Source organism: Setaria viridis, chromosome 7 (genome assembly GCF_005286985.2).
Source record: "Setaria viridis chromosome 7, Setaria_viridis_v4.0, whole genome shotgun sequence".
In the NCBI taxonomy this organism is placed as follows: Eukaryota; Viridiplantae; Streptophyta; class Magnoliopsida; order Poales; family Poaceae; genus Setaria; species Setaria viridis.
Genome location: NC_048269.2, coordinates 11,542,775 through 11,559,825, shown reverse-complemented (window position 1 = coordinate 11,559,825; position 17,051 = coordinate 11,542,775). Strand labels below are relative to the sequence as shown.

Here is a 17,051-nt window from a genome sequence, read left to right as displayed (position 1 = left end):
TGATCCGGGCCACTGGTGGCGGTCAACGGCGACTCCGGCAGTTGAATACGACCCCAAATCTAGCGCTTGGAACCGGACGGCGTTGTCGGATTTGGACACTCGCCGAGTTCCCCTCCCGCACCGGCGCTGGCGGTGTCCGAGCTATTCCACGCCGCCGCGTCACCCACCAACACCCACGAGTTCCACGAGTCCACACTGGCGCGGCACCCGAGGTCCCGTCCGGCGGGCCAGGCACACGCGTGGCGTGGCGTCGGCGATGCTGTCGAAAATCCAACGACAGGTGGGGCGGAGCAACCGGGGCTGTCCACCTGTCAGTGACCCATACGCACCGCGAGGCATCGTGCGTCGGGATGCTCGTCGACAAAAATATTCACACACTATCCGTATTGACACTGGCTGAGCACGACGGCCTTCGGTCCCCTCTACTTCACCCACCACAACAGGGGGAAAAATCCCCACGCCGCCGCCGTCGCCACCTCGCCGCGGCGCGCCCGGATGTAGTAACTTGCCGCCACCACTACCAGCCACCCGCCAACCACTGCCACGATGGAGGCCTCACCCTCCTCCGCGCTCCCGTGGTGGCTCGCCGCCACCAGCGCCGCCTCCTGCTCCCCGCCGCGGGACTCCTCGGTCTCGTCCAGCCTCGCTTTCCTCTTCCTCTCCCCGTGCCCGCAGCGCGCGCTCGTGGCCGCCCTCGACCTCCTCTTCCTCCTCGCCGCGCTCGCCCTCGCCCTCCGCGCCCGCCTCTCCCGCAGCGGCGGCGTCGGCCCCGACCGCCGCGCGCGGGAGCCACTCCTCGACAAATCCGACGGCGCCGCGCCCCCTCCCGCGCGCCGCGGGAGGGGGAACTTCCGGCACGGGCTCGCGCTCGGGGTCTCCGCCGTGCAGGCGGCGGCAGCCGTCGTGCTGCTCGTCCTCGCGCTCCTGCGGCTCCGCGGGAGGACGGCGTGGCTCGCGGCCGAGTGCGCCTTCCTCGCCGCGCACGCCGTCGCGCACATCGCGGCCGCGGGGGTCGTCGCAGCGGAGAGGAAGCCTGGGGCGGCGGCGCTGGTGGTACACCCGCTGCACCTCCGGCTGTTCTGGCTCGGCACCGCGGCTTTCGCCGCGCTCTTCTCCGGGTGCGCGGCCGCGCGGTACGCCGCCGGGGACCCGCTCCTCCCCGACGACCCGCTCGCGTTCGCGTGGCTGGCGCTCTCGCTCCCGCTGCTGTATTTCTCGGTCACCGGCTCCACTGGCCTTGGTGCCGGTGGTGGCCATGCCGCCGAGGCAGAGGTGACGTACGCCACGGCGTCGTGGCTCTCGCTCGCCACGTTCGGATGGATCGGCCCGCTCATCAACAAGGGCTACAGGGCGACGCTCGCGCCCGACCAAGTCCCGCCAGTGGCGCCGGCTGACAGCGCCGAGGCGGCGTACGCGCTCTTCGCCTCCAACTGGCCCGCGCCGGCGCCAGGGGAGTCCAAGCCCAAGCGCCCGGTGCTTACCGCGCTGCTGCGCTCCTTCTGGCCGCAGTTCCTTCTCACCGCTGTGCTTGGCCTGGCGCACCTCTCCGTCCTCTACATCGGCCCGTCGCTCGTCGACAGGTTCGTCAAGTTCGTGCGCCGCGGCGGGGAGCCCATGGAGGGGCTGCAGCTGGTCGCCATCCTGCTTGTTGGCAAGGCGGCCGAGACGCTGGCGTCGCACCACTACGAGTTCCAGGGGCAGAAGCTGGGGATGCGCATCAACGCTGCGCTGCTCGCCGTCGTATACCGCAAGTCGCTGAGACTGTCCACGGGCTCCCGCCGCGCTCACGGCGCCGGCGCCATCATAAACTACATGGAGGTGGACGCCCAAGAGGTGGCCAACGTCACGCACCAGCTCCACAATCTGTGGCTGATGCCGCTGCAGATAGCTGTGGCGCTCGCCCTGCTCTACACCCATCTCGGCCCTGCAGTGCTCACCGCGGTCGCCGCCATCACCGTGGTCACAGTGGCCGTGGCCTTTGCCAACAAGCTCAATATCGAATACCAGTTCATGTTCCTAGGCAAGCGCGATGAGCGCATGAAGGCCATCACCGAGCTGCTCAACTACATCCGCGTGATCAAGCTGCAGGCGTGGGAGGAGACGTTTGGGGACAAGATCCGCAAGCTCCGGGAGGAAGAGCTCGGGTGGCTGGCAAAGTCCATGTACTTCATGTGTGCCAACACCATCGTGATCTGGAGCGGTCCGCTTGCCATGACCGTGCTTGTGTTTGGTACTTGCGTGCTGACCAGCGTCGAGCTCGACGCTGGAAAGGTCTTTACAGCGACCGCGTTCTTCAAAACGCTCGATGCACCTATGCAGAGTTTCCCCGAGGCTATTGCTGCTGTGACGCAGGCAACCGTGTCCGTTGGCAGGCTTGACAGATACCTGCTTGATGCCGAGCTTGATGACTCGTCAGTGGAGCACGTGGAGGGCACTGGCATTGGTACAGGTGCTCTGGTCGTGGAGGTGCGTGACGGGATTTTTGCGTGGGACATGAGGGGAAATAAGCAGAGTAAAGAAGGTGAGGACGGTGATGAAGGTGGTGAAGGCGAGGATCAGAAAGATGTGGAGGAAATACCAGTGTTGGAGACTGTGCTGAAGGGGATCAATATGGAGGTAAGGAGGGGCGAGCTTGTGGCAGTGGTTGGGACAGTAGGGTCCGGCAAGTCATCGCTGCTTTCTTGCATAATGGGGGAGATGGAGAAGATCTCTGGCACGGTGAGTTTGATATTTCTGATTCAAAGAAAACACTGTTAGTAGCAATACCTTGCAATTTCTTCATTGGTTTGTGCAACATTCTCTGAAAGTCGTCACCAGCAAACGCCAAACAGAACTGTCAAAATTAGTGCTAGGTGGGTTTAAGTCAAGTCTAAGGCCACTTCAGGAGTCCATGATTGGTGGTCAGCATGCAGAATCATCATTCTCCCTACACAAATTTATATTCCACACAATATGTGTTCAGCTCATGTCTCAGTAAGTATGGAACCACAAGTGCAATACCAGTGGTAATTTGCATGGCTAGAGAAGCCTGTTTAATTAGACTAATTAGTCATTTGCTTTGCCGCTTGTTTTGGTTGGAATGGATGCAAATCATGCAAGTGAATTCTCAATGCCACCCATAAGGTACCCTGCTTTGGCATGCCAGTTTGGAGTCCATACAACGACCACCATGTGTGTGATGAAATGCCCCTCTCAACCTGACATGGTCTATATTATCTTATATCTGCTTCATGTTTGACTGAATGCTTAGCCATTGGTTTACTCTCACAATCTACATGCTTGGTAGTGTAAAGGTTTAAATTTTAACTGTGTTATAAAAAAATTTATATCTGGGACTAGAATGCTATTACTGTCTTAAAGCTTCCTTATTGATCAAGTGAACATTGTGTGCCTGATAGTAAGCATGCTGCTTTCATCTTTATGGCACACTCAATGACATGTTTGTTAGCCATACAAATTCATTAGCAAGCATTAGGAAATCTATACAGTATCATTTGAAGAAGGTTTAACATTTCTCAGATAATGACATATCCTATACCTACACTATTTTTGTTTCTATACTCTTGTGCCTGTTTGCTTAGTCCCTTGCATTTTTTATAGGTTAGGGTATGTGGGAGCACTGCATATGTTGCACAGACTGCTTGGATCCAAAATGGTACCATTCAAGAGAATATCTTATTTGGACAACCGATGTATGCTGAAAGATATACAGAGGTTATACGGTCTTGCTGCCTGGAAAAAGATTTGGAAATGATGGAATTTGGGGACCAGACTGAAATAGGGGAACGGGGAATCAATCTCAGTGGTGGACAGAAACAACGTATTCAGCTCGCCAGAGCAGTTTATCAAAATTGTGATATATATCTTCTTGATGATGTCTTCAGTGCTGTTGATGCACATACTGGTTCAAATATCTTTAAGGTATACCATTTTTGCCGTTTTAATTATTTTCAAGCTCGCATGCCCTTACAGCATCTTTTCTGAAATTAAGTTACTACAAGCTTGGTAAGTTGTTGATGGATAAAGAAAGGTTGTAGTTTGCAACAGGCTTAGGTGAAATACAACCTGTACAGAAATGTTGTACTCCTTCCGTTCCAAATTGTAGGTCATTTCAGCTTTTTTAAGTTCATAGATATTATTATGCATCTAGATATAGTGTATGTCTAGGTGCATAATAATATCTATGAACCTAGAAAAGTCAAAACGACCTACAATTTGGAACAGAGGGAGTAGAAAACTAGAAATGGTATTATCCTATCGAAGCTTTCCTCATACTTATTTTGTGATACAAAAACCAGTTTTTGCATTAAATTAATCATAGATATTTTAGTAAATAGTAACTATGCATTAGATAGAAGTTACTGTCCTTATTAAATAAGTTTCCCCTCTATTCCTAGTAAACGGAAAGTGACAGGAAATGAACCCAAGTATATGACTTGTCCATCTAATCATTTTTCAGCAGGTTTAGCTTCATAAGATCATCATTTTTAGAGTCAAGAAGTGATTTTCAGCAGGTTTAGCTTCCAAAACTTTGATATGAATATAGATGATTTTTCAGTCAGCATTCTTTCTCCCCTGCCTGAGTCACACATAAAAAAAATTCATATTAAAGATTTTTATATTTTGGAGGAATTAAATAATAATAAAGGTATGGTTTTATGTTGCTCCAAATGGAAACAACGATTTTTTAAGTAGCTGTTAATGGAATTTTGAAGGATGAATGCTACTTGATGATAGATAATAACCAATGATGGACAAACCGAAACCATACTTCTTATTTTTATCTTTATTTTTTGCAACTGTGTATTGTTTAACCAATTACGCACACTATTACAACAGCAACCTTTGTTTGACAGGAGTGTCTAAGGGGCACACTTAAAGGAAAGACCATCATACTTGTTACACACCAAGTGGATTTCTTGCATAATGTGGACAACATCTTTGTAAGTTGGATGCTACACTATTGTAGTAATTTGTCAGGAGATATGCTTTTCTTTTGGAAAACCTTTTTGTGTAGTAAGCTTTACCAACAACTGGCTGTGATCTGCAGTATTGGCTTCGTAGTGACCATTAGGCACTATCTCAGATATCTGCTGATACAATTACTTACCAGCATGTTCTTATAGTATCTAGCAAGAAAAAAATCTTTCTTTTTTCTTGAAAGTTAGCAAGCAAAATTGAACTATTATTTGATTGAGTCAATAAAACCATAGCATATCTTTGCTCTTTAATAAACCTGAAACTGTAGGTCTAAAGATTAAAGATCCATCAGAGGAATTGTCACACATAATCATTTGTTTATGTGTGATAGAGACTTTTGGATCGGTCATTCTTTTCTTGAAATGGCATAATGCTAGGGTTTTATAATATGCCCTTGACTTATTCTTCTATCCTTTTGCCCATGTGGAAATATGCAGGTCATTAGAGATGGTATGATTGCACAGTCAGGAAAGTATGATGAACTACTAGAAGCAGGCTCAGATTTTGCGGCTCTTGTTTCAGCTCATGACAGTTCAATGGAGCTAGTGGAGCAAAGTCGTCAAGTGCAGGATTCTGAACGTTCTCAGCCAGTTGCAGTAGCTAGAATCCCTTCTCTACGCTCCAGATCCATTGGAAAAGGTGAGAAGATGGTCGTTGCACCAGAAATACAAGCCGCCACTTCTAAGATTATACAAGAAGAGGAAAGGGAGAGCGGTCAAGTAAGTTGGCAAGTGTACAAACTATACATGACAGAGGCTTGGGGCTGGTGGGGAGTTGTGGGAATGGTTGCATTCGCAGTTGTTTGGCAGGGTTCTGATATGGCTAGTGACTATTGGCTATCGTACGAAACATCAGGCAGCATTCCATTTAACCCATCCTTGTTCATTGGAGTGTATGTGGCCATAGCAGTTTTTTCGATTGTCCTTCAAGTAATCAAGACTCTTCTTGAGACGATTTTGGGACTTCAAACAGCTCAGATATTTTTTAAGAAGATGTTCGACAGCATTCTGCATGCCCCTATGTCATTTTTTGATACAACTCCTTCAGGAAGGATTCTCAGTCGGGTAAATCTCATCTTTTGGTTTCTTTTGCAATTTGGCTGAAAGCCCCAAACTTCATTAATACTTATGAAACAATTATAAATTCCTCAGGAAACCTTAATTCCCCTCTGATGTAAACAGAACTAAACCTCACTAGCATAGTTTAAATAGTACAGTCTTGTAAACTGTATTGTGTACTGATTGTACTCTTGGCATCTATGGAATAAGTTTTAATTTCAGGCCTAGAAAGAGTGATACTACAATTCTTTTATCATCTACTGATATGGTATATCCACTTTGTCTTTTCAGGCATCGTCTGACCAAACAGCCATTGATGTTGTGCTGGCATTTTTCATTGGTCTGACAATTTCAATGTACATTTCAGTATTGAGCACCATAATTGTTACTTGTCAGGTCGCCTGGCCATCAGTTATAGCAGTAATTCCTCTTCTACTATTGAACATTTGGTACAGGGTATGCAACTGCCAAAATTCATCTTCTGCACCACACTGAGTTCTGCTCATAGAAAATTATAATACTTAATGCAAATTGCAAATTCTCCATTTCTGCAGAATCGCTATCTTGCAACCTCTCGGGAGTTAACTCGACTTGAAGGAGTAACAAAGGCACCAGTTATTGATCACTTCTCGGAGACTGTTCTTGGTGCCACAACCATAAGATGTTTTAAAAAGGACAAAGAATTTTTCCAGGAGAATTTAGACAAAATTAATTCAAGTTTGCGCATGTACTTCCACAACTATGCGGCAAATGAATGGCTTGGGTTCCGACTGGAGCTGATTGGAACTCTTGTATTATCAATAACTGCATTTCTAATGATTAGCCTGCCCAGTAATTTTATCAAAAAAGGTATAAATCAGTATATTTAAGATTCAGTATTTTTTTCCTAGCATAAAGAAACAGCCATTCAATCTTATACAATTCGGCATTGGTTTCCGCATCATATGTTTAGCAGCTTGCCCCTTCATTCTTAGAAGTAAAAGTTCAAATAGTACTGTCTGTATTTTGAATTTAAAATGATAAGTCATGTTCTTTTGCACTTTTAGTCTAGCTGGATGTTACTAAACGTTTGAAGCTTTATGCATTATGTTTTGTGTCATTTGATCTTTTCTCTGCGAGTAATCAACTAATTGTAATTTTTTTTATAAGCTGGTAACAGTCTCTGTAGACTTATGATGATGACATTTCCATGCGCTCTGATGCCTATGTTTTTGCAGAATTTGTTGGAATGTCTCTTTCGTATGGTCTATCCCTCAATTCTCTGGTGTACTTTGCAATATCTATTAGCTGCACGTTGGAAAATGATATGGTTGCTGTGGAGAGGGTAAATCAGTTCAGCAATCTTCCTTCTGAGGCAGCATGGAAAGTAGAAGATCGTCTTCCTTCTCCGAATTGGCCCACTCATGGAGATATTGATATTAAGAATCTAAAGGTTAGTGGTTCTTATTTACCCTTATTTTACAGATTTTTCCCTGTTAGTCCTTTCTGTAATTCAAAATAAAAACTAATATTATCCTTTTGTTTTTTTGACGGTACAGAACTCTATGTTCCACATAAGTTGAAGCAATTTCCTATCTATCTCACACTTAATAAATTGGAGAATACATTGAAACACTTCATTTGCAGATAAGGATCAATTACAAAATTGAAGACACCATTCTTGTTATTTCAGGTTAGGTACCGACCCAATACCCCTTTGATTCTGAAAGGAATTAATATAAGGATCAGTGGTGGAGAAAAGATAGGAGTTGTAGGAAGGACTGGTAGTGGCAAGTCAACTTTGGTCCAAGCATTGTTCAGGCTCGTCGAGCCAGCAGAGGGGAAAATTATCATTGATGGGATAGACATATGCACATTGGGTCTCCATGATCTGCGATCTCGTTTCGGCATCATTCCCCAGGAGCCGGTTCTGTTCGAAGGAACAATTCGAAGCAACATTGATCCAATTGGGCAGTATTCAGATGCAGAGATATGGCAGGTATGGTGTCTCTAACCTGTCGTTTATTTTAGCCTTCATTCCTTCAGGATAAGCTAGTTGTCTTAATTAACCATTGACACTAAGGCACATAACTTCAGGCTCTGGAGCGCTGCCAGCTGAAAGATGTTGTAGTTTCAAAACCGGAAAAACTTGATGCTCCAGGTATGCTATTTTTATGCTTCTCTGTATATCTGTTTGCATAGCTGCCTAGGTTGCATCTCACACTCGTTTCTTTTGTTTTGCTTCTTCATAGTGGCTGATAGTGGAGAGAACTGGAGTGTAGGCCAAAGACAGCTCCTTTGTCTTGGTCGTGTCATATTGAAGCAGACTCGAATCTTATTTATGGATGAGGCAACTGCTTCAGTCGATTCACAAACTGATGCTACAATTCAGAAGATCACACGACAAGAGTTCTCATCATGTACAATAATTAGCATTGCGCACAGAATACCAACAGTCATGGACTGTGATAGGGTTTTGGTGCTGGATGCAGGTAGGTCTCTTCCGTCTTGCTGCTTATTGATTGAAAGCATGTGTTGTTTCAAGAGCTCTTTGTTGCGTATTGTTTCTGATATCTGGTAATATGAATGTGAGCGTTTTTCTTCTTCCAGAATTTTGTTCTAATAAATAACACTATTTTATTTTCAGGTCTGGTAAAAGAATTCGATGCACCATCTAGGTTGCTTGAACAGCCCTCCCTCTTCAGTGCAATGGTTGAGGAGTATGCGAATCGCTCGGCAAACCTATAACTCTACCCATGTCATCTGCTGCGGAGTTTAAGAAATAAAGAGTCATTTTGATAGATATATGTCATCTGTCGCAAAGGAAAAGGCAGGACGACCTAAGGAGGAGGATGGCACGGCACGCTGATCGGCATAGTTAGTTTGGTTCAGGTTCAGTTGTTGTTGAGATTTGCTTTGTTAGGCTCGGTTTTATTAGCGATGAGTTGTTAGCTTGAGCATGGGACAATTGTAATCAGCCTTGTATAGTGTATATGTGAAGGCTGTGTACTTGGAACACCAAGTCCCAAGATCTTGCTCACGGAAAGAGACTGGAATAAGTTGAGGCTTACCATTTCAGAGACACACGGAGAGCACATTTTGTTTAAATGGCAGTGTTACTTTGAGTCACTGTTTGCCTAAACAGCCCTTTAGCATATTTGCTAGCCGTGTTTTAATTAGCCATTTTATTCTGTTTAATGGCTGTTGAATCCATTTAAATGGTTTGTTTAGCCTAAAATAATTAACTAAATACGGAGTAGTAGGTGACCATATGTTTAACGTTTAGGATAATATTGCTATGAATTGAGCTAATTCATGTTTGTACACAAAAGATTGACATATGTGGAGCAAATGTGCTAACGTGCAACATCGGTGCAATAGTTTAAAATGGTGATACAGCACCACAGGTCAATCAGGGCGCGTGATTAGATGTCTCTTCAGCGCGACAGATCTTAAGTTGTCGCCTAGAGCGTACGCACCGGGCCACTTTTTTGCTTTTTGGCCCTTTTTCGAAAAAAATCTCACAAATAGGCCCCTGGCGAAACTAATTCCGAAAATGGACCCTCGGCTTGGCGCCAGGCTGGCTGGCGCCAAGGTATAACGTCTTGGCGCCAGCAGTCCTGGCGCCAAGCCACCTACACCGCGCGACCAACGTGGCACCGGGGCGCTGACGTGGCGCGGAGGCTTGGCGCCAAGATCCGTGGCGCCAAGCCTCGGCGCCAAGATCTGTGGCGCCAAGGCTCGGCGCCACCGTCGCTGGCGCCAAGCCTTGGCGCCATAGATCTTGGCGCCGAGGCTTGGCGCCAGCCTCCCTGGCGCCAAGCCTCTTACCTTACCGCAGGCAACAAGCGCGTCGCGTCGCTTTCCATTATTTTGAATCGCGCCGCCGCCGCCCGAGCAAAAGCGCCGCCGCCGCCGCCTGGTAGTCCGCCGCCGCCGCTCGGAGTCCCGCCGCCGACGCCGCTCGGAGGCCGGCCGCCCCCGCCCGGCGCCCGCCCGGCCGCCCGAAGGCCCGTGCCCCGTCGGGCCGCCCGAAGGTCGCCGCCGCCGCCGCTCTACGTCCGCCGCCGCCGCCGGTCGTAGGCCGGCGCCGCCGCCACCCGGAGGCCGACCGCGGCCGCCCGGCGCCCGCCCACCCGCCCCCGCCCAACGCCCGGCCGGCCGGCGCCCCAACGCCCGAAGGTCCCCGCGGGCGCCGTCCGCGCGAAGCTCCCCGCCGCCGCCGGTCGAAGCTCGCCGCCGCCGCCGCTCGTAGGCCGGCGCCGCCGCCACCCGGAGGCGTGCCGCGGCCGGCCGGCGCCCGCCCACCCGCCCCCGCCCAACGCCCCAATTCGCCAGAAGGCCCGACGGGCCGAAGCTCCCCACTCGCCCGACGGCCGGAGATGCCCCGGCCGGCGCCCCCCGCGCGGACCCCCGCGGCCGCCCCCCCCCCCCCCCCCCCCCGGTCCGGTGGGACCTTGCCCGCGGCCGCCGCCGCCCGGAGGCAGCCGGCCCGACGCCCCCCGCCCGGCCTGTCAAGGTTGCGCCGCTCCCGTCAGTGCCCGTGGCTGTCCCTGCCGGTTGCCCACGGTCCGTCGCCCGCGTCATCCACGATCGGAGGTCGTCTGACGACCGCTCGGTGCCCGCCTCCACGCCTTGCCGCCAGTGTTCACCAGGGAGAGGTAAAACTCTAAGAAGAGTTATAGTTAGATAGATGAATTAGAATTATATTGATAGGTAGAATTTAGATAGGTAGGTAGAATTGGTAGATGAAATAGGTAGATATGTAAATGAGAATAGGTAGATAGATTTGTTAGATATGAAAATTAATCTATATGGATTGTAACAATAGAAAGATTAGAGGATACTCATGATACTATTTAACTAGATGTATGTCCAATTTTCTTTACGTAGTTAGATGTACAGTTAGTTACATAGTAAACTAGTTATTTAGTTAAGCAGTTGTATATGTACGTACCTAACTAACTATTAGGTTAGTTAGTTGTATGACACAGTTAGGTAGATGTATTTGGTAGTTATTAGGCAATTGATACTATCTTATTACATACTAGAGATCTAGTACTTGGAATGTTTAATTTATTATGAACTAAATGAATTGTGCGTCTTTATATTGATATACTAGATGGAGAACGTAGTGAGCATATATTACGGAGGCACTGTGGAAAGGGATGAATATGGATGTGTTAAGTTTGTTGGCATGCAGTGCGAGGTTGTCATATTCGATGAGAAACCATCGTTTAGTGAGTTGGTTGCAAGGGCTCGGGAGGAGTTACATTGTCATGAAAATGATGAAATCATAGTCGAGGGCATACTTCACCTAGGTTCCCCTCTCAACATTCAAAGGAAGATAGTCCCAATTCGGTGTGCAGGTCAGTGGGAGAAATATGTGAGGACGGTTATGAATGGTCATTCACCAAGTGTTGAAGTGGTTGTTCGGCCGGTGGGAGTTGATCGAAATCCTCGTCGGTTTTCCCGACCAATGGGTCAACGGGCACATTTCGATCCTCCCGTCCCAGAACCTGTTATGAACGTGGATGTTGCACCTACTATTCCCGATGCTGAATCTGCCCCTAATGAAGTAGTTGGACATGGTTGTCGGATTGACGATGATGTGGCGGACTCTCCTAATGAGTTCCTTTTCACTCAGAATGATCCGAGTAAGTGTCTCACCGGTTTCTATTGATACGAGATAATCCATTCGTTCCATCCACTTATTCTTTACTCATATTTGTACTTGATGGCGCAGGAGATATTCCAGAAAATGTGGATGTGCCTCTAGTTGATGCGCAAGTGCAATGTGGAGATGGATTGCGTGGCTCTAATAGTGTTGAAGTTTTGAATGATGAAGATGCATACGAGATGGGAGTGGATCTTGATTCTGATGATGATCGTCCTGTTGGAGAGATGACGGAGAGTGATATTGAGATGTTCAGGCGTATATTCCCCGGACGTCGTGATCCGATAGTTAACGAGTTTAGCGACCTGAGTCTTTCCGATCAGGCGTTTGCAGAAGGACGTGATGATGAGCTCCTAGAAGCTCCTGAAGCTGGTCCTAGTATGGTTATTGAGGAGGGTAGAGTATTTAAGGATCTTCCCGCATTGAAGAGATGGTTGCAAGCTTTTGCGGTGATACGGAAGAGACCGTACAAAGTGTTGCATTCATATGCGGAGCGCCGTTACACTGTTGTGTGTGACAAGGAACGGTGTCCGTGGAGGGTTTGTGCAAGAAAGCAAAATATCACCGGGAAGTGGAAGATCACAAAAGTAGTCAGTCCACACAATTGTGCTGACCATGAGCTTACAGTGAGACATCCGCAGCTAACATCTACCCTCATTGCGAAGCGATTGATGGGAATATTGAAGGAACAACCCAACATGAAAGTGAGAACAATTATAAGAACTGTTGAGGAGATTTATGGAGGATATGTGATAACTTATGGTAAAGCTTGGAGGGCTAAGCAGCGTGCGTGGAGGATGATTTATGGAGATTGGGAGTCTGGGTACGAGCAGCTGCCAGTTCTTTTTAATGCTATTAAAGCGGTGAATCCAGGCATGCATTATGAGTACATTCCAAAGCCAAATGCTTGGAAGGAGGACGGGAGGCAGATATTCGGGCGTGCATTCTGGTGCTTCCCTCAGTCTGTGGAAGCCTTTAGGCACTGTCGTCCTGTTTTCTCTATTGATGGTATGTTTTTGATTGGCAAATATAGAGGCACACTTCTTATAGCCATATCTTGTGACGCGAACAATATGTTGGTTCCTTTGGCATTTGCATTGGTTGAGAGGGAGAACAATGACAGTTGGGGGTGGTTCTTAAGACTGGTCCGGATACATGTGGTTGGTCCTGGTAGGGAGGTTGGCGTCATATCCGATAGGCATCAGGGCATACTTAATGCTGTGCAAGAACAGATAGAGGGTTATGCACCTTTGCATCATCATTGGTGCACTCGGCACCTAGCGGAGAACCTTCTTCGGAAGGATGGTGTGAAGGATAATTTTGATCTGTTTCAAGTTGCAGCACGGCAGCTTGAGGACTATTACTTTCAGCGCAAATTGGAGCAGGTAAGGACCGCAACAAATGCAGAAGGTCGACATTGGCTTGCTGGTTTGATGAGAGATGTAGATAAGTGGACTAGAGCTCACGACGCCGGTGGTTGGAGGTACGAGTTTCAGTGCAGTAACATGGCCGAGTCATTCAATAAGTTGTTATTGGGGATACGTGGTATGCCTGTGAACGCAATCGTTGAATTCACCTTCTACAGGCTTGTTGCGTGGTTCAATGAAAGACACGCAAAAGCAGAAGCGTTGCTGGTTGCTGGGGAGAGATGGGCTGAAAAACCAAAGAGACATCTCATCATTGCAAATGAAAGGGCTTCCACACATGAGGTGCAATGTTTTGATCTCGGCTCAGGGACTTATCAGGTGGAGCATAGGGGCGGTACAACGTCCGACGGTGAGATCCGAGAGTCGAGGATACATGTGGTAGTTCTCCGAGATTTCAAGTGCACTTGTGGTAGGCCAAGGCAGTACCACTTCGTATGTTCTCATTTGGTGGCAGCAGCTAGGCATCGCAATTTTGATATCGAGAGCATGATACCACATGAGTTCAGCGTAGACACCCTTGTGCGGACATGGAGCCCCCGCTTCGTGCCTTTCCGGGATCCTAGAGAGTGGCCTCCGTATGATGGGCCAAAATATGTTGCGGATCCTGCATACCGTTGGAACAAACGTGGAACAAGGAAGCGGACGAGGCATAACATGACTATGGATCAGGTATCCGGAAGAACGAGGCGTGGTAGAGCAACACCATTTCTTGCTGATCCAGAACAGAACGAGTGCGGCAAGTGCGGTAGATTGGGTCATAATTCACGCACTTGCCGTTGGCAAATTAGTGAGGTGCGACTAATACCTTTTTTCGTTACTTGTTATGTGTTTTATTCATACAGGTAGTGATTCTACATCTCTAACTTAATGATTTATTGTTTACTAATCTTATATCTTTTTGCCTTTTTGTAGGATGGCGCACTTCCACCTTCTAGATCAGGCGTACGACCAGACCCACCGAGGTCGTCTCATAGCGGGAGGGCAGGTAATAATTTACAATTCATGGTTAAAGGTTTGCTAGCGTCCACGTCTTTTGTCCTATGTAATCTCTGACTTGGTTTATTTGAATGCAGGTCCTTCCGCTCCTTCGTTCTAGAGCCCATGATGGGTTTTTGGCGCTTCCGTACGACGACCGCTACACTCCTTTACTACAGATGGCTGGCCTCGATGTCATCTCGTATCAGGTTTGTCGTGGGATGCCCAGGTTCAATTCAGCGGCTATAACTGCGTTGGTCGACAGGTACTGTTACCACTAGTCACATTCATTTTGTTATGTGTTTACATGTTATGAAATAATAATCCGGCGAAATGTAGGTGGCGACCCGAGACTCACAGCTTTCACCTCCCGTTCGGAGAGATGACAGTGACCCTACAGGACTGTCAGAAGATGCTGGGTCTGTCGATTCGGGACCAGCCAGTCACCGGGCCGTGCGTCTCAGATGGTTGGAGAGCACGAGTCGCAGCCTTCCTGGGGCGAGAGGTTGACGAGCAGGGGACTCGCACATCTGGAGTGCTAATCTCATGGCTGCGGGAACACTTCGGCCACTGCCCCCAGGACGCGGATGCTGAGACAGTTGGGCACTACTGCAGGGCGTGGATACTACACCTCTTTGCCTGCGTTCTTTTCCCAGACGCTACAGGTGACACTGCGTCTTGGATGTGGATCCACTGCCTCACTGACTGGCACCAGGCTGGTTCTTACAGCTGGGGATCAGCTGTGTTGTCATTTCTATATCGGCAGCTGTGCGAGGCGTGCCGTCGGTCTTCGGGCTCCCCGTCAGTTGGTGGGTGTGTCTACCTGTTGCAATTATGGATGTGGTCCCGTCTTCCTGTTGGTCGGCCAGAGATTATGCCGCGTCGACCGTGGTTCCCAGGTGAGCCGCCGAGACGACAGCCGACATGGGCATATATTTGGGATCAGGTTAAGGTTAGCCATACCAGGTTGGACCGCGCGTACCTGGATTACATCAACGAGATAGACGCGCTCACTGCTCATAGTGTAAGTGAATTTTTTTTAAACATGCTTTGTAATCTTTTAGTATAACAACTAACGTTTTTTATTAAAATTTTGCAGGTAAATTGGCAGCCTTACGACGGAGACGATCCACTTCCTTTTCCCCTTAGCTTCGTGTGTGTTCAGGACGATGATATTTACAGGATGGTGTGCCCTCTTATTTGCTTCTATGCTGTCGAGTACCACCTGCCACATCGAGTAGCACGCCAATTTGGGATGACGCAGATTTGGCCACCACAGGCGACCTCGACTAGTATAGAGTTACACAAGTAAGTTTCTTTCTTTTTCATATATTTCAATACTATTAACTAAATTTTGGCTAACAGTAATGTGTAACGTGACGTGCAGCGTGGATCGAAAGAAGAAGCGGAAGGTCTCCGACTGGCCCGCGTTCCACCACGCGTATATTGAGGAATGGGAGCAGTACGAGCAGAACTTGGACGAGAACAACGAGCCGCACACAAACAGTGCGTACAGGCACTACCAGAGCTGGTACCAAGGTGCGACGCGGCACAGGCTGAGGGAAGCGTGGACGCAAGATGACTACGCCGAAATCCAGTCATCCGACGATGAAGACACGGTGTACGATCAGAGTACTCGTGCTGGAAGGCAGGTGGAGGCAGGACCAATCCTGGATAGGATGGTAAGACAATTGCTTCACTTTTCTATGTTCTATGTTACGTTACGTAGAGATTTAGATAGTTAGAGAAGGACTTAGTGATCATCTGACGTAATCATTTAGTCATTTAGTGACTTAGACATTTGTTGCTTCAGTGACTTAGTCATTTGTTGCATTAGTGACTTAGTCATTTGTTGCAGGGCCGTACCCTACAAACCTCGGTTAGAGATATAGAGCATATCCGTCCACGAGTTAGGGACCCTGAGGTACGGAGCGTCCTAGAGGTAAGTCTCAAATTATTCTTTCTAATCCTTTATTAATACGTTACATTCTTCATTTGTCTAACTTGTTTTTACTACTGCAGCGATTGTCAAATCGGCTTCGTCGTGCCGCTGCTCGTTGTGGTTGCAGGACTGCCACGACGCGAGACGTCCACGTTCCATCCCTTCGCGTGCCAGGCGTCGGTATGTCCAGCCAAGGCCCCTCAGGTTCCAAATCAATTGCATCGGAGGAAGTCGACGACGACGACGACGATGACGACGACGATGAGCAGAGGGCCGAGGAGATTGGCCCGTCTCAGCTCCAGGAGGCTCCCTTGACTCAGCCTACACAGGTTGTAGGGGGTACTAGACTACGTCGTCCACGTTCTCCTTACACTCCAGGCACCGACGCCCTTGGTCACAAGGGTAAGGGTAAGACTAGGAGGCAGTGACGACTCTGATTGCGAACTTTGTATCATATGGACTATTCTATCATTCTGAACTATTTGTGGATTCTATTGTGTCATTCTGAACTTTGTATAAGGACTTTCTCCCTTAACTATTGTGGATTCTATTCTGAATGTGTCATATGCTTCTATGTTTCTATGCTTGTATTTATATTCACTATTCATCTCGTAATTTTGTATGGATTGCATCAACAAGTAGGGGAAATTCTGCCGAAATTTCGCTAACAATTACCATTTTTATTTTCTACGGATATTTCAGTAGACTACGACTTCGAAATGCATTGCATCGCAAAATGAACATATGTCGTCTACAAATTGCGTGTCCTTACTTAAAGTGCATTATTACATGACAACATAATAAAAGTCTCACAGTAGATAATATTGTTCTTAAATAAACCATAGAACTAGAACCTAAATATGGCTACTGAGTGCAACGAGGCCACTTTCCCTTCCTTAAGGCATCGGGATTCTCCTCAACCGCTGCTTTCGCTCGGCGTGCCCGCTCAAGCTTCTTCTCTCTCTCCTCCCTGTTCGTAGCAACCCGCCTCCTTTCCTCCTCTTCCTTGTGCT

At 48.1% G+C, this 17,051-nt stretch overlaps 2 protein-coding genes across 3 annotated transcripts; both read left to right on the top strand.

Annotated features, from left to right (window-relative positions):
* The first annotated feature begins 397 nt into the window (after nt 1-397).
* LOC117863804 (ABC transporter C family member 4) lies at nt 398-9,146 on the top strand. 2 transcript variants are annotated; one of them, XM_034747657.2, is made up of 11 exons: nt 402-2,718; nt 3,601-3,921; nt 4,857-4,943; nt 5,418-6,044; nt 6,330-6,494; nt 6,593-6,887; nt 7,256-7,470; nt 7,711-8,016; nt 8,115-8,178; nt 8,270-8,509; nt 8,665-9,146. In XM_034747657.2, the coding sequence occupies exons 1-11, from the start codon at nt 547-549 to the stop codon at nt 8,763-8,765; spliced, it is 4,593 nt and encodes a 1,530-aa protein (XP_034603548.1). In that variant the 5' UTR covers nt 402-546; the 3' UTR covers nt 8,766-9,146. The 2 variants fall into 2 exon arrangements, with proteins under 2 accessions (XP_034603549.1, XP_034603548.1); XM_034747658.2 differs by lacking the exons at nt 8,115-8,178; nt 8,270-8,509; nt 8,665-9,146 and having other exon boundaries at nt 398-2,718; nt 7,577-7,716.
* Nucleotides 9,147-10,914: 1,768 nt separating this feature from the next.
* Nucleotides 10,915-15,837, top strand: LOC117864594 (uncharacterized). Its single transcript, XM_072295268.1, has 8 exons — nt 10,915-10,921; nt 11,767-13,913; nt 14,050-14,106; nt 14,195-14,361; nt 14,436-15,120; nt 15,196-15,404; nt 15,484-15,778; nt 15,826-15,837. Exons 1-8 carry the CDS (start codon nt 10,915-10,917, stop codon nt 15,835-15,837), a joined length of 3,579 nt encoding a protein of 1,192 aa, XP_072151369.1.
* The last annotated feature ends 1,214 nt before the right edge of the window (nt 15,838-17,051 follow it).

Coding starts and splice junctions, on each gene's coding strand:
- LOC117863804 (XM_034747657.2), top strand. CDS start 547: ATGGAGGCCTCACCCTCCTCCGCGCTCCCGTGGTGGCTCGCCGCCACC. Junction 4,944..5,417: donor ATAATGTGGACAACATCTTT/GTAAGTTGGATG, acceptor GGAAATATGCAG/GTCATTAGAGATGGTATGAT. Junction 6,888..7,255: donor CAGTAATTTTATCAAAAAAG/GTATAAATCAGT, acceptor ATGTTTTTGCAG/AATTTGTTGGAATGTCTCTT.
- LOC117864594 (XM_072295268.1), top strand. Junction 13,914..14,049: donor GCCGTTGGCAAATTAGTGAG/GTGCGACTAATA, acceptor GCGCACTTCCAC/CTTCTAGATCAGGCGTACGA. Junction 14,107..14,194: donor GTCTCATAGCGGGAGGGCAG/GTAATAATTTAC, acceptor ATTTGAATGCAG/GTCCTTCCGCTCCTTCGTTC.